Source organism: Phascolarctos cinereus, unplaced genomic scaffold (assembly GCF_003287225.1).
Source record: "Phascolarctos cinereus isolate Bilbo 61053 unplaced genomic scaffold, phaCin_HiC Scaffold_2;HRSCAF=192, whole genome shotgun sequence".
NCBI classification, from domain to species: domain Eukaryota; kingdom Metazoa; phylum Chordata; class Mammalia; order Diprotodontia; family Phascolarctidae; genus Phascolarctos; species Phascolarctos cinereus.
The window spans coordinates 236,192,567-236,206,345 of record NW_027555625.1 but is presented as its reverse complement, the minus strand read 5'-3'; the positions used below and the strand labels follow the sequence as shown (position 1 = coordinate 236,206,345).

Below are 13,779 nucleotides of genomic sequence, written 5' to 3'. Positions count from 1 at the left end.
ATTGCTGAGATCATTCATAGATTCTTCTGAATATCTGAGTATCTGGCATGAGACCTCTAAGTAGATAAAGCTTATTTATAGGTTGACATGAATTGAGCAAAAACAAGTTAGAGTGGGACAAGTAATCACTTAGGACTGTTAGTTTATATTTTTCTAAAACCCCAGGATTACAGCAGAGCAGACAAAACAAAGGCTTCATCCCTGTCCTTGAAAAGCTTACAACACCAATAAACAGATTTGGGGTTTTTTTTTTAACAGTTGTTTAGTTTTTATTTCCTTCTTCTCTGTTTATAAATTTACTTTTCCTTTGTGGAAAAACTAGAAAATAAATGCCTTCACTTCCAGCATTGACCCACCCCCTCCTTTGTTTTGTCAATCTAAGCTTACCCATATGCTGATCACTCTGTTTCCATGGTGGGGAAAAGGAACAAACTGAGTAATTGTCTAGAGGTCCCTGCAATGTGGTAGAGGCTGTGTCTTATCCTGTTGCAATATGTAGGTGGGATAAGAAATGGAATTTTCCTTTTCATTCTCTAGATCTGCAGCTCAAACTATCTAACAGATGTAAAAGTGGTAGGAAGGTTGTGTTTTGTGTAGTCCTGTTCTCTGAGGGGGAAAATTCTTTGAGGCTGAACAGTACCCTAGACATGGGACTTAAGCCTGCAAAGCCAAAGAGTTAGTAACACACTGTAATGGAAAGGATGGCACACTCAGGAAACCCCAGCTCAAATCTGAACCTTGATGCTTTCCATGTGCTCCTGGGCAAACCGTTTAACTTTTGTGAGCCTCAGTTCCCACATGTGTAAAATGAGAACACTACTTAACTGCCTGGCAGACCCATTGTAACTACTAGATGACCTCTGAGGTCCTATCCAGCTCTAAGTTTATGATCCTACATTTTTATGATCCTATATAAGTTACCCTTGAATTGGTGAACTGTGGATTCCTCTAACTCTTTTAAAGCTTCCAGAGGCATGGCTAGCCTACCTGAAGAGGATTCCTCCTTGACCCAATCAAAGAGGTTCACACCACCTAAAGCCATCAGAGAACATAGTCCATCTTATTTCCACATTCAAATAGTTTTACCTGACTACCTTAGCTTAACACCTTGTGACTGCATTAATAGAGGAAGAGGATAGGACCCCTTACCTCCCATTACTATTATTGGAAATGTGCTATAATAGAGAGTGTTAGATTTGAAGGCAAAGGGCCTAGGTGCACATCCTGTCTTTCTACTTGCTATGTGACCTTGGCATTTTCACTTCCCCTTTCTTGACTTCAGTTTCCCCATCTGTAAAATGAGATTGGACTAAATGTCAGTATCTCTAGGTCTCTTCCTGTTTTAAATCCCATGAAATAGGACACTCAGTTATCAGTCAGAGAATCTGGACAAAGCTGTCACTCACAACAGATCAAAGGATTCAGAGATGGATGTGACCTTAGAGATCTAGTCCATTCCCCTCATTTATTCATTTCAGATCATTTTTGTGAGGAACCTTGATTATCTGAGATGTCTCAGTTTTCCATTTCTCTATAACAGTGTAGATACAGCTTAAAGGAGGCTGGATTCCAGATTGCAATGCAGCCATTATAACAACTATAAATTATGGGGAAACAAAGGGAGACATCAGGAAAGCCATATGGTTCTTATTACATATAATGATATTTTGCTGGGGCTTCCTTTCAGTGCAGCAAATTGTCATCTCTGAGCTAATGCTCTTGGATGTTTGTTCTTTGAAGACAAAGGGAAAGAGAGAACATAAGTTATCTCCTCTATACATAAAAACTCAAAACTGGTAGAATAAACACCTGGATCCTTAAATGAATAGTTCCGCTATTTCCTGAACAACATTTATCTTTGTGACTGACAGTCGAATATTCTCAAGTCCCAGTCATTAGACTGTGAGCTCATTGACAGCAAGGATTACCTTTTGCCTTTCTTTGTATCCCCAGAGCTTAGCACAAAGTCTGGCACATAGTAGGTACTTAATAAGTGTTTGTTTGCTGACATCACCAAAAAAAGGATTTGCTTTAGCTTTAGAGTGAGATGCAATCATGCTCAGAATAGCATAGTAATATAGCTATGGTGATAATGATATTGAAGAACAGGACTGGTTGATAAAAGTGCTGGGGATACAGAGACAAGAATGGAAGAGTTCCTACCTTCAAGGAGTTTACCATCTATTGAGGGAAACAACAAAAATATATGTATAGCATTTAAAAAGAAAGAAAGCATGAAAGACAGCATGGAGAAAAGAGAGATAAAGGTGGAGAGGAGGGGGGCAAGGGGAGGGAGACGAGAGAAGAGGGGAGGGGAGGAAGAGAGAGAAAGAGAGGGAGAGAGAGAGAGAGAGAGAGAGAGAGAGAGAGAGAGAGAGAGAGAGAGAGAGAGCGCCTACTTGCCAAGGAGTTTACATTCTTCTGAGTGAAGTAACATGCCTGTGATTGCACAGTGTGAAAACTGGAATTCAAATTCAGTTCTCCTTATTCCAATTCCAGCTCCCTTTCCACTCTTACCATATATCCTCCCAATTTTGTGGATTATCATATACTGCCCTCTTTCATTATCTAATTACTTTATAGATCTGGTCTCCTCCAAAAATATTTCCCAACTTTTTTGAGGACACGTATTGATTTGCAGCTCTATTTATCTAACCCTAGACCATACCCTGAGTTCTGGTCCCTTATCACCACTTACTAGATATTTCCCACTGGATGCCCTGGGTTGGCTTTTCAAGCTCAACATGGCAAAACACTCAGTTCCTCAGCCTACTCACTTTCTATGAGCTACTCTTCTAGCCCACCTCAGCCACTTACAAAGATGGTCATATCCTTGATCACCTAAAAACATACTACCTCTAAGTTCAAAAATTCTGAAGTCCCCTTATCTGACCATAATCTATTGATTTTTCACCTCTTCCTGTGACTTCCCTTACAAAACTCAACTCTTCATCCACACCATGACCTCCAATACCTTGACTCTAATTCTCTGCCAGGGTATCTGTCCCACATGAACCACTGTCTTCTTTTCCCCATCTTTGGCAAGCCAATTCAACTTTGCATTGTCCCCTTCTGTTGATTTCCTAGCCTCATTATCATATCACCAGTTATACCCAGTTATACCCAGCTAAGCCTCAGTCTTGGATCACTCCCATCAGTGCCTGGCATTGTTGTTCCATCATTTCAGTCATGTCTGGGTCTTTGTGACCCTATTTGGGGTTATTTGGCAAAGATACTGGAGTGGTTTGCCATTTCCTTCTCAAGCTTATCTTAGATTAGGAAACTGAGGCAGAGTTAAGTGACTTGCCCAGGGTTACACAAATCTGAGGCCAGATTTGAACTTAGAAAGATGATTCTTCCTGATTTCAAGGCTGATACTATCCACTGTGCCATCTAGCTTCCCCATTCATCATCTAGCTGGCTGGCATGTAGTATGTGCTTAATAACTGTTTATTGATTGAATGATTGATGTCCAAAACAGGACTACTCTCTAAACCCATTCCTCTTCCTAACTTCTCTATGTCTGTCCAAGACAAATCCTTCCTTCTAGTCATCTAGCTTCTCAAATTCAATGTCATCCATCCTGTCATCATTCCTCACTGTCCCTTACCTCCCATTCAATTTCCAAATCTTGTTAATTCCACCTCCACATCATCACTTACATCTGTTCCCTTCTCTCTATTCATAACATAACTACAATAGTTCAGGATCTCATCATCTCCTGCATGGACTATTGCATAGAAAAGAAAGAAAAGAAGCAGGATGGAAGGGAAGAATGAAGGAGGAAAGGGAAGAAGTGAGAGAGGGAGAGAAAAAGAGAAGGAAAGGGAAGAAGGGAGAAAATGAGAAGGGAACATGCATTAATCATTTACTATCTGCCAGGTTCTGTTTGGGGACCACTAAGGTGGCATAATGGATAGAGTGCTAGGCCTGGAGTCAGGAAGACTCATCTCCCTGGGTTCAAATCTGACCTCAGACACTTATTGGCTGTGTGACTCTGGGCAAGTCACTTCTCCCTGTTTGCTTCAGTTTCCTCAGCTGTAAAATGAGCTGGGGAAGGAAATGGCAAACCACTCCAATATCTCTGCCATGAAGACCCCAAATGGGGACATAGAGTCAGATATGACTGCAAAGCAACTTAACAACAGGCTCTGTTTGACCACATCATTCCCCTATTCAAGATCATTAGCGGTTCCTTATTGCCTCCAGGATAAAAAAAAAAATGTATGAACTCTGTTTAGCATTCAAACTATTTCACAGTCTGGATTCAGTTTACCTTTCCAAGCATATGATCCATTACTCTCCTTCATGAACATCACCTTCCAGCCAAACTGGCAGACTTGCTGCTCTTCATATGCCACATTCCATCTCCTCCCACCATGCTTTTGCATGGGCCATTCCCCTTACCTGGAATCCATTCCCTCATCAACTCTACTTTTTTGGAAAATTGCTCTTCAGAGGTCAGCTCAAGTCCCAAATCCTATATGAGACCTCCTTTAAAAAAAAAAAAACATCCCACAACTGCTCATGCCTTCCCCCTCCAGTTACTTTGTATTTACTAGCTATTTAGTTTGTATTTACTCAAATGTGTATGTTTCTAATAATAATAATAATAAATAGCTAACGGTTACTTATGGCTTATTCTGTGCCAGACACTCTGCTAAGTGCTTCATATTTATCATCTCATTTGATCCTCACGACAACCCTGAGATGTAGGCACTGTTATTATTCTGGTTCTACAGAAGAGAAAAACCAAGGCAAAAGGCAAATAGGGGTTAAGTGACTTGCCTAGGGTTATACAGCTAATTAGTGTTTAAGGATGAATTTGAACTCAGGCCTTCCTGACTCTAGACCCAGCACTCTATCCACTGTACTACCTAGTATATATAGAATACATATTCCCTATAATATATATAGAATATAATATATATATATAGGTGTGTGTTCCTGATAGCATATACAGAATATATATTCCCTATAGAATATACCTTCTTTGAAGGCAGGGTCTGTTTTATTTTTGTCTCCTCAGCATCTGGCGCAGTTCCAGGCACATAGTGGGCAATTAATCCATGCTTCTTGACTGATTGATTGACTGGCTTTAAATTCTAATTCTTCTACTTTCTACCTGTTAAGCCTTAGTCGAATCACTTCCCATTCTCCTTACCTACAAAATGAGGGGGTTACATCTTTAATATAATATTGAAGTTTAATAATAATGTTGATCATTGAGGTTCCTTTCAGTTCTAGATTTGCAAAAGAAAAGTAAATATTTCAAGATGGAAATATATTCTAAAAATGCAATGAATGCAAATTTTTGAAATTCATGCATTAATGAAAATGTATGCACTAATGAATATGCATAATGAAAATACTTGTGAGAGAACAAAATATCCTCATATTTACTTTTCAACCTCGAGAAGTCTAAGTAAGGTCAGCTGGCTGCATACAAGTAACACAAATGCTTCAGAGCACCAACCACATAGAAAGAAGAATGTCAGGAATTTAGTAAAGATTTGTACAATGTAAAGTCCTGGGAGAATGAGCAAGTGGTTTCCTTCTGACTTGAAGGGTCGTAGTTGGCAGTGTTAATAGGACTTGAGCATTTTTGCTTGCTTCACCAAAGCACTGACATTTGAAATCATCCTTCATACCTTAGTATGTCAAAGGACTTGTTACTATTTCCCTCTTCATTCATCCCCGGATTTACAAAGCTTGCATTGTTAATCCTCCCAAGCAATAATGCTTTACCCCAGTTTGCAGATGTAGGGCTATAAAACTGTCACTGAGCAAAAAGCCCAAGGAAACAAACAGATTTCCTTTCATAGATAAAACAGGTCCCCTGACTCTGTGACTCCTTCTTAAACCATGTGAAATCCTTGGGCTAGCCAAGGATAAAATTGGGGATGCAATTAATGAGGGAAAAATTAGGGATATATTTGATGAGGGGAAAAACATATCAATGAAGTGGAGATGAAATGGAATGGAAAGAGGAATGTGCCTCTTCTCAGAATGAAAAGAAGCAAGGACTAAGTTGAATGAGCTCCCACTACCAAAGCTACCTGTGTCAGGGGAGTGACACACCCTTTACTCTGTTGGTTTAAGTTCATATAATGAGCATTTGAGAGAATGTTTATTTAATCTTAGGCACTTGGCCTGCAATTAGAATACACTACCACCAAGTGACCAATGATGCCTTGGATATGACCTCATGTTTGCTAGATTTCATAATTGTAGTTAATTAAAAAGCAATTAGCACATTTTCCATTCAAACCCTTAGATTTTATTTTAAAATTGAATCCATTATTGGAAACAGTTAATCACAATGGCATTAAAGATTATGCATGCAAATAAGTGTGAGAGGCAGCATGAAGAACAGGATAGAAAACTGATCTCTGAGTTAGGAAGACTTGGATTCAAGTCTGGCTTCTGATATAAACTGGCTCAGTGACAAGTCATTTAATCTCTCAGTGGCCCCAGTCAATTCTTGAAAATTATTAATTGCAGAGCAGTTATGGATATGCACCAGTGGAGGGAGTTTCCTTACCAAGATCACACTGATGAAATCGCAAGTCCAGTTAAAAGGAGGATGGGAAGGGAAGGGAGTATATTTTTCTTTAATTTTTAATTTAAAAAAATAAATACTTTGGTACCTCTCACTAGTCCTTGAATATAATCAATCTATCCCCACGCCAATCCCTTTTCACAATCTTTAATCAAAATATGCTTGCGTAATTTACTCTACTTTTCTTATGTTAAAGTCAATATTATTTCTAAGCTTATACAGAGCCCTAAAGTTTCTGTAGCTCACTGCATATCAAGTCCCTATTTCTCTCTTAGGAGTTCAGAAGAGTGAAAGATCACGGGAGTAGTTAAGATGTCACAATAGATGTAGATAGATATAGATACATACACACACATACATATAGATATAGATATAGAAAGATATATGCACACACATACATTAGATAGATAGATAGATAGATAGATAGATAGATAGATAGATAGATAGATAGATAGATAGATTAGATTGGGCCTGGAATCAGGAAGACTTGTGTTCAGATCTGGCCTTAAATACTTCTTAGATGTGTGACCCTAAGCAAGTCACTTAACCTCTGTTTGCCTCAGTAAATTAGGGATAATAATAGCACCTACCTCTCAGGAGTGTTATAAGGATCTAATAAGATCATAATTGTAAAAATACTTAGCATGGTGCCTGGAACATAGTAAATACTATATAAATGTTAGTTATTGTTATTGTTGTTATTATTATTATTATTGATATATTCAAAGAAGGCTTCAGGGACAAGGTGAAACTTGATCTATCCAGGAATCAACCTAGCTAAGTACAGAAGGTCCAGTATCAGAACCATGTTGTTGTTCAGTCTTGTCTGACTCTTCATGACACCATTTAGGGTTTTCTTGTCAAAGATCCTGGAGTGGTTTGCCATTTCCTTCTCCAGGTCATTTTATCGTTAAGGAAAGTGAGGCAAACAGAGTTAAGTGACTTGCCCAGGGTCACACAATTAGTAAGTATCTGAGACCAGATTTGAACTCAGGAAAATGAGTCTTCCTGACTGCAGGCCCAGCACTCTGTGCACTGTGGTGCCACCTAGCTGCCCAAGGATCAGCCTAGTTAAGTACAACAAGGTCCAGAATCAGAACAATGATAGCTAATAATACCTAGCATTTCTATAGTATTTTAAGGTTTGCAAAGCACTTTATAATTATCATCTTATTTTATCCTCACAACAACCCTGCGAGTTGGGTGCTAATCTATTATTATCCCCATTTTACACATGAGGAAACTGAGGCAGAGTAAGTTACTCAGAGGTCACACAACTATTAAGTGTCTGAAGCTGGATTGAAACTTGCTGCAGGATGATTAATTTTTTTCTGGCCACAGCAATGCATGAAAGTATTTCCTAAGGCCTGGAATGGCTGCAATTTGCACAGGTAGAAGTTATGCCAACACCTGAAACACAGATCCTGCAAACACTGAAGTTTCTCCAGTTATTAGTGTTGCCCCACCCCTAACCAAATTACTTTGTGTTTATTTTGTATTTATTCTCTGGATAAGCTTCTTGAGGGTAGGGACTGGTGGGTTTTTTTTTCTATAATTGTATCCCCAGTACCTAGCCCTGAACTGGGCACAATGTAACTACTTTGATGTTTTTCAAATTGAATTGGGTCAGTGGCTGTGGGGTTGGATTCATGATAGATCTACCTAGTCCTTTCCAGCAAGCCAGCCAGTCAGTTAGTCAACAAGCATTGCTAGGCACTATTCAAAGACCTGAGGAGACAAAGAAAAGCACAAACACAGTCCCTGTCCTCCAGGGCCTCACATTCAAACTGAGGAGACAACATACAGGGTGGTACAGTGGATAGAGCTCCAGCCCTGGAGTCGGGAAGACTGAGTTTAAATCTGATCTCAGACACTTATTAGCTGTGTGACCCTGGGCAAGTCACTTAACCTCCTTTGCCTCAAAAAACAAAAAACAAACCATGATCTATGGAGCAGCATAGTAATCTCAGAGGAAAGGCACTGAAGTTTGGGGGGTAGGGGAGGAGAGGCAGGAAGAATTTTTGCAGAAACTAGATTTGATCTGAGTCTTGAAGTAAGTCTGAAGGTTCAGGTGAGGAGTGGCAGCATTTCAGTGTGGAGGAGAGCCAGTGAAAAACTACAGAATGTGGAGGGATGAGACGTTGAATTGTATTTGAGTAACAGCAAGGCTAGTGTTGATGAATCCTAGAGTACGTGGAGGAGACTAAAGAAAGTATAAGAGGAAAAGAAAGGTAGGAAGGGGACAAGGTATGAAGAGCTTTAGTTAGAGGGTTTGATATTTGATGCTGGCAGAGAACCACTGGAGTTCAATGAGGTGGGGGAGGGGTTGAGGGAGGAAGGACGTATAGTCAGACCTGTGCCAGCTCCAAGAGCTTAGGATTCTAGAATTTGTTGTTGTTCGGTTATTTCAGTAGTTGGTGTTAGACTCTTCATGACCCCATTTGGGATTCTCTTTGCAAAGATACTGGAGTAGTTTGCCATTTCCTTCTCCAGCTCATTTTACAGATAAGGAAACTGAGGCAAACAGGCTTAAGTGACTTGCCCATGGTCACACAACTAGTAAGTGTCTGAGGCTGGATTTTAACTTCGTGATTCCCAGCCCAGTGGGATGTATGGATGTCTATTCTTTAAAAGTCTTCTGAGGAAAAGGTGTTGCCTTGTAACCATTCCTAGAGCATAATAAATTTTTTAGTGTTGGAGCACTTCCTGCTACGAAACTTTAAATATACTCAAGGCTTACCTTTGCAGAGACATCATATAAACCTATATGTTAAGTACAAAGGAAAACGTTGTTGTAAAACCATAACAGAAATTACCTTTGTTCCAATGAGCATTGAAGAGGCAGGAAAATTATTGTATTAACTTTCAACTTTTAGTCCACATAGTTGAGGACACCCAAGAGATAACCACTTTTAATGCTAATCATCTTGGCATTAGTCTGCCTTGAATGAACTCTCTAGAACACAATTTCTATACCTCATTTATAATCAGAAATTTCCTAACAGGGATAGCTACAACTCTGGAATAATTTATTCCTTGGGTTGCTGACCACATTACTTCTTAGAAAACAAAGCACCTTCCAGGGAATGAATCCAAGGTTGTAAAAAAGACAATGCAAAGTCCCAGAGCCTCACGCTTTAGACACAGACCCTCGTTCTTTAATGAAAAGCTAAAAGTGAATCAAAAGTAGCTGAGAAAGACATCATGAAATTACAAACAGAGCCAGAATCTTAATTTAGGTCTCTTGACTCCAAACCCAGAGATCTTTCCATTATATGAGGGCCTTGTCAACTTCTTTCACTGATACCTAACATCACTTAATAGTGAGCTATTTGAATTTGGGATAATTAAGAATGACCAAGGGTTGAATCCTGTCTCAGTTACTAGTTATGTGACCTGAGGAAAGTCATTTAACCCATATTTCTGAGCCTCAGTTTCCTCATCTGTAAAAATGGGGATGATAATAACACCCAGGGCAGCTAGGTGGTGCATTGGATAGAATATAGGGCCTGGAATCAGCAAGACTCATCTTCCTGAGTTCAAATCTAGCCTCAGACACTTACTAGCTGTGTGACCTTGGGCAAGTCGCTTAATCCTGTTTACCTCAGTTTCCTCACCTATAAAACAAGCTGGAGAAGAAAATGGCAAACCATTCCAGTTTCTTTGACAAGAAAAACCCAAATTGGATCACAAAGAGTTGGACAAGACTGACAAATGACTCAACAACCACAATAACAAAACTCACTTTAGACGGTTGTTAGGGAAAACAAATGAGCTAATAATGCATGTGAAGTGCTTTGCTAACCTCTAGCTGCTATATGAGTATAAGATATTATTCTCTAGACTGTGTAGACAATATGTACATGAGAATGTTCACACTCAACTGAAATGAATAAAATGCTCAAAATCATGCTAAGCACTCTGAAAGCTACATAAAAATATGAGTCACGTTTCCTTCCCTTAAGGGTCTTACAATCTACTTGGAGAAATAAGACTAACATACATAAGGCAATAAAAATGTTATAAACAATGACATAATTTTTGCACACAACCAATGTGGGAATTTGTTTTGCTTAAGGATGTATATTTGTTACAAGGGTGTTCCTTTTTTTTTCTTAATTTAGGGGCATGGAGGTGGAAAAGGGTTGGAAGGAAGGAAGGAAGGAAGGAAGGAAGGAAGGAAGGAAAAAAGGAAGGAAGGAAGAAAGAACTAGAGGGAGGGAGGGGGGAGGAGAGAGAGAGAGAAAAGAGAACTATTGAAAATTTTTTTAAAATGCACAGAAGAGAATAGAAGGAAAGCCAGAAGAAACACAGACAAGGAAGACAGCTTCAAGGTAACATGTTGAATTTAGTAGATAGTAGACATTCTCAGTACCGTCATTTCTTTCTGCTTTACTTTGTATATAGAAATGCTCATTTTTATTTGGTTTGTGAAGTTCAGAATAAAAATAACTTTTTTAAACAAATAGTGACATATAATCAAATTATCCCCTAAAACTTGCCAGTGGCCGGTTATGGCATGCAGGTAGCTAATGGTTTTCAGTGGCTAGCCCAGAAGAGTGCAGTCTGTGATATATTCTAATAAGCCAGAAGTCTTCTAGTTCAGATTTGGTAATGGATAATGTGTTTCTTAGCCTAGGACTAGCCTCATTAAGTTTGGCAAGGGTCAGTACCAGAGATCTGTCCACCAGATGATGAATTTTGAGGAATCACAACCACTATGAAGACTATCTATTGTGGCATTGGAGGGCTGTGATCCCAATTGGTGGTTGAGAGAATACCTACCCTGATAAAATCCTATATTCCTAAAGTATCAAAAAACACAATGAAGTAATAAGTAGTATGAGCCAGACTATAAGTACAATAAGAGTACATAGTATATGATGAAGGCTCAAGAGATGTAGAGACTTGCCCAATGTCACAGAGCTAATGATGGTCAGGAAGCTGGTGGGAACACAAGTCTACTGACTCCTAGAGCAGCACACTGCCCACTACCATGCTTCAGAATAGTAAGATAAGGCAGGTGGGGGAAAGTCTGCTAAGGAACTAAGTTACTAAGGAACCAAGATACTCATAAGAACTAAAGGGCAAGGTATAGCAGACAGGGGAACGGATAGGAGACAACCACACCAAGAAGAGCTGGATGACTGAAATAACCCTGTCTCAACCACAGGACTTTTACATAGTTCCCATTAAGGCAGCCAGTTCCCAAAAGAGACAAATCCTGACACCCACTTTGTAAGGTTGGAAGAGTTTTGCCCATGACTGCTCTGTGCAAATGTTCCCAAAGATGCCCAGTTCTAAGAAGGGAAATGTGATCACAAGGGGAAGGGGAAAGGGATCCAAAATGGATAGCTGGGGGAGTTAGGTGGCACAGTGGATAGAGCACCAGCCTTAGAGTCAGGAGGACCTGTGTTCAAATCTGGCCTCAGACACTTAACCCCAATTGCTGCCTCCCCCAAAAAAATTGGACAGCTGCCTAGAAAATAGAATACAATGGAGTACAAAGAGAGGCATTTTAAAATATGACTTTATGTAAAGGTACATGAGAGACATCACATCCCAGTGGACTAAGAGATGCCCCTGGAGCCAGGAAGATCAGGGTTCTAGTCCTGCCTTGGACACATACATACTGGCTATGGGACTTGAGGTGACATACTTAACCTCTCAGTGCTCTTGAGAACTCTCTAAGATTATAGCATGCAGAGAAGATGCCAAACTGCACTGAGAGAAGGAACTTCCTTATCCAAGAGTTCCTAGGATACCAGTGAAATCATAGATCTACTCGTTATCCTTCTACACATATTTTCATGCCCATGGGTATTTACTTTGTGATAAGCCATACAAAATGCATTGCACTGCCTAGGGAATACAAACACTTGAGAAAGGACCTCACCTTTCAAACCTTTCCTAGAGGGCAAACTTAGATGTTTTGTTCAAATTCTGGCCACAGCTGACCAAAAGCATGGGCAATCACAGATTCTGGGAACCCACCAATCTTCAACCAACCAACTGATCAATACATTACAGCTTCTTATGTCAGTTTTACCATGGCCCCCAAGGCTACAAAGAAAGATGATCTTTCCAAGAAAAGCAGATAAATGACTATCCTTCTCCTTCATCTATTCCTTCGCTGAACATTTATTGTGTGCCTGCAACGTACTATGCACTGTGCTAAGGGCTGATCCACAAGCAAGCATGTGACCTGGATCCTTCTAGAGGCGATGTCAGAAAAGTTGTCATTGTCACATCCATCCTTCCTTATGATGATGATGACAAACCCTGAGAATTCTGGAGCACAGAGACATTTGAAAATGTACTTCTGTCCTTCCTTAATATTGAAACTTAGCATGGAAATTGCAGCAGGTCAATCAGAAGCGTCTCTCTGGATAGGCACAAAGAATTTAGGCACGGAGGCTACTAAGATTAAAACTACTGCCGCCCTATTCCTGCCGGGCTTCACAACCGCTTTGCAGAATTAATAGAAAAGAGGTTTTGTTTTGAAAGCAACTTGAACTGTTGTGTTTGTTGTACTCTGGTGGCTCAAAACAATGAGCTTCCAACCAAAAGCAAATGCTGAATATATTAGAAATTGAGCAAGGGGGAAGGGAGAGTGGATCCTGTAAAGACACTGATTGTTCTATATATGTAGGCAGTGTAAGTATGGCTGGAATTCGGGTGTGCGAGGGCCAAGGGATGCAAATGACAAACAATACTTTGCCATTTCAGTACACACTCGACAAGCCCAAACTGTGAAAACTCTGCTTGCTTTTAGGACTTAGTTGACAGCAGGGAAAAGAGTGAACAGGAAAACTCAGTGGGCGTCAATTCCTCAGTCCCTGAAGATAGAAAGCAACCTGAAATTGTGCAGGAGAACCCCCAGACTGAACATACAACAGAGAACAATTATTCCGTCATGAGTTTCTTTAAAACACTGGTAAGTGTATTTCTTTCCTTTTTTCCCTCAGGCTTGTATTTTCTTAAAATATTTATTGGTTTTGGAAGAAATATGGTGTAGTGGAAAGAGCTTTGGCCTAGGAGTCAAAAGATCTCGAGTTCAAGTTTGCCCACTGACTATCTGTGAGAAGTTGGGCTGTTGTTCAGTCATTTCAGTCATGTCCAACTCTACATGACCCCATTTGGGGTTTTCTTGGCAAAGGTACTGGAGCGGCTTGCCATTTCCTACTCCAGTTCATTTTACAGATGAAGAAACTGAG

At 39.9% G+C, this 13,779-nt stretch overlaps 1 protein-coding gene across 8 annotated transcripts in view; it reads left to right on the top strand.

Annotated features, from left to right (window-relative positions):
- BCAS1 (brain enriched myelin associated protein 1) overlaps positions 1-13,779 on the top strand; it is a 154,597-nt gene that overhangs the window by 72,787 nt on the left and 68,031 nt on the right. For all 8 annotated transcript variants that reach the window (XM_020984252.2, XM_020984249.2, XM_020984247.2 and 5 more), the window contains one exon: positions 13,338-13,499. In XM_020984252.2, the coding sequence (XP_020839911.1) occupies positions 13,338-13,499 (162 nt within the window). The remainder of the gene's footprint in view (positions 1-13,337; positions 13,500-13,779) is intronic.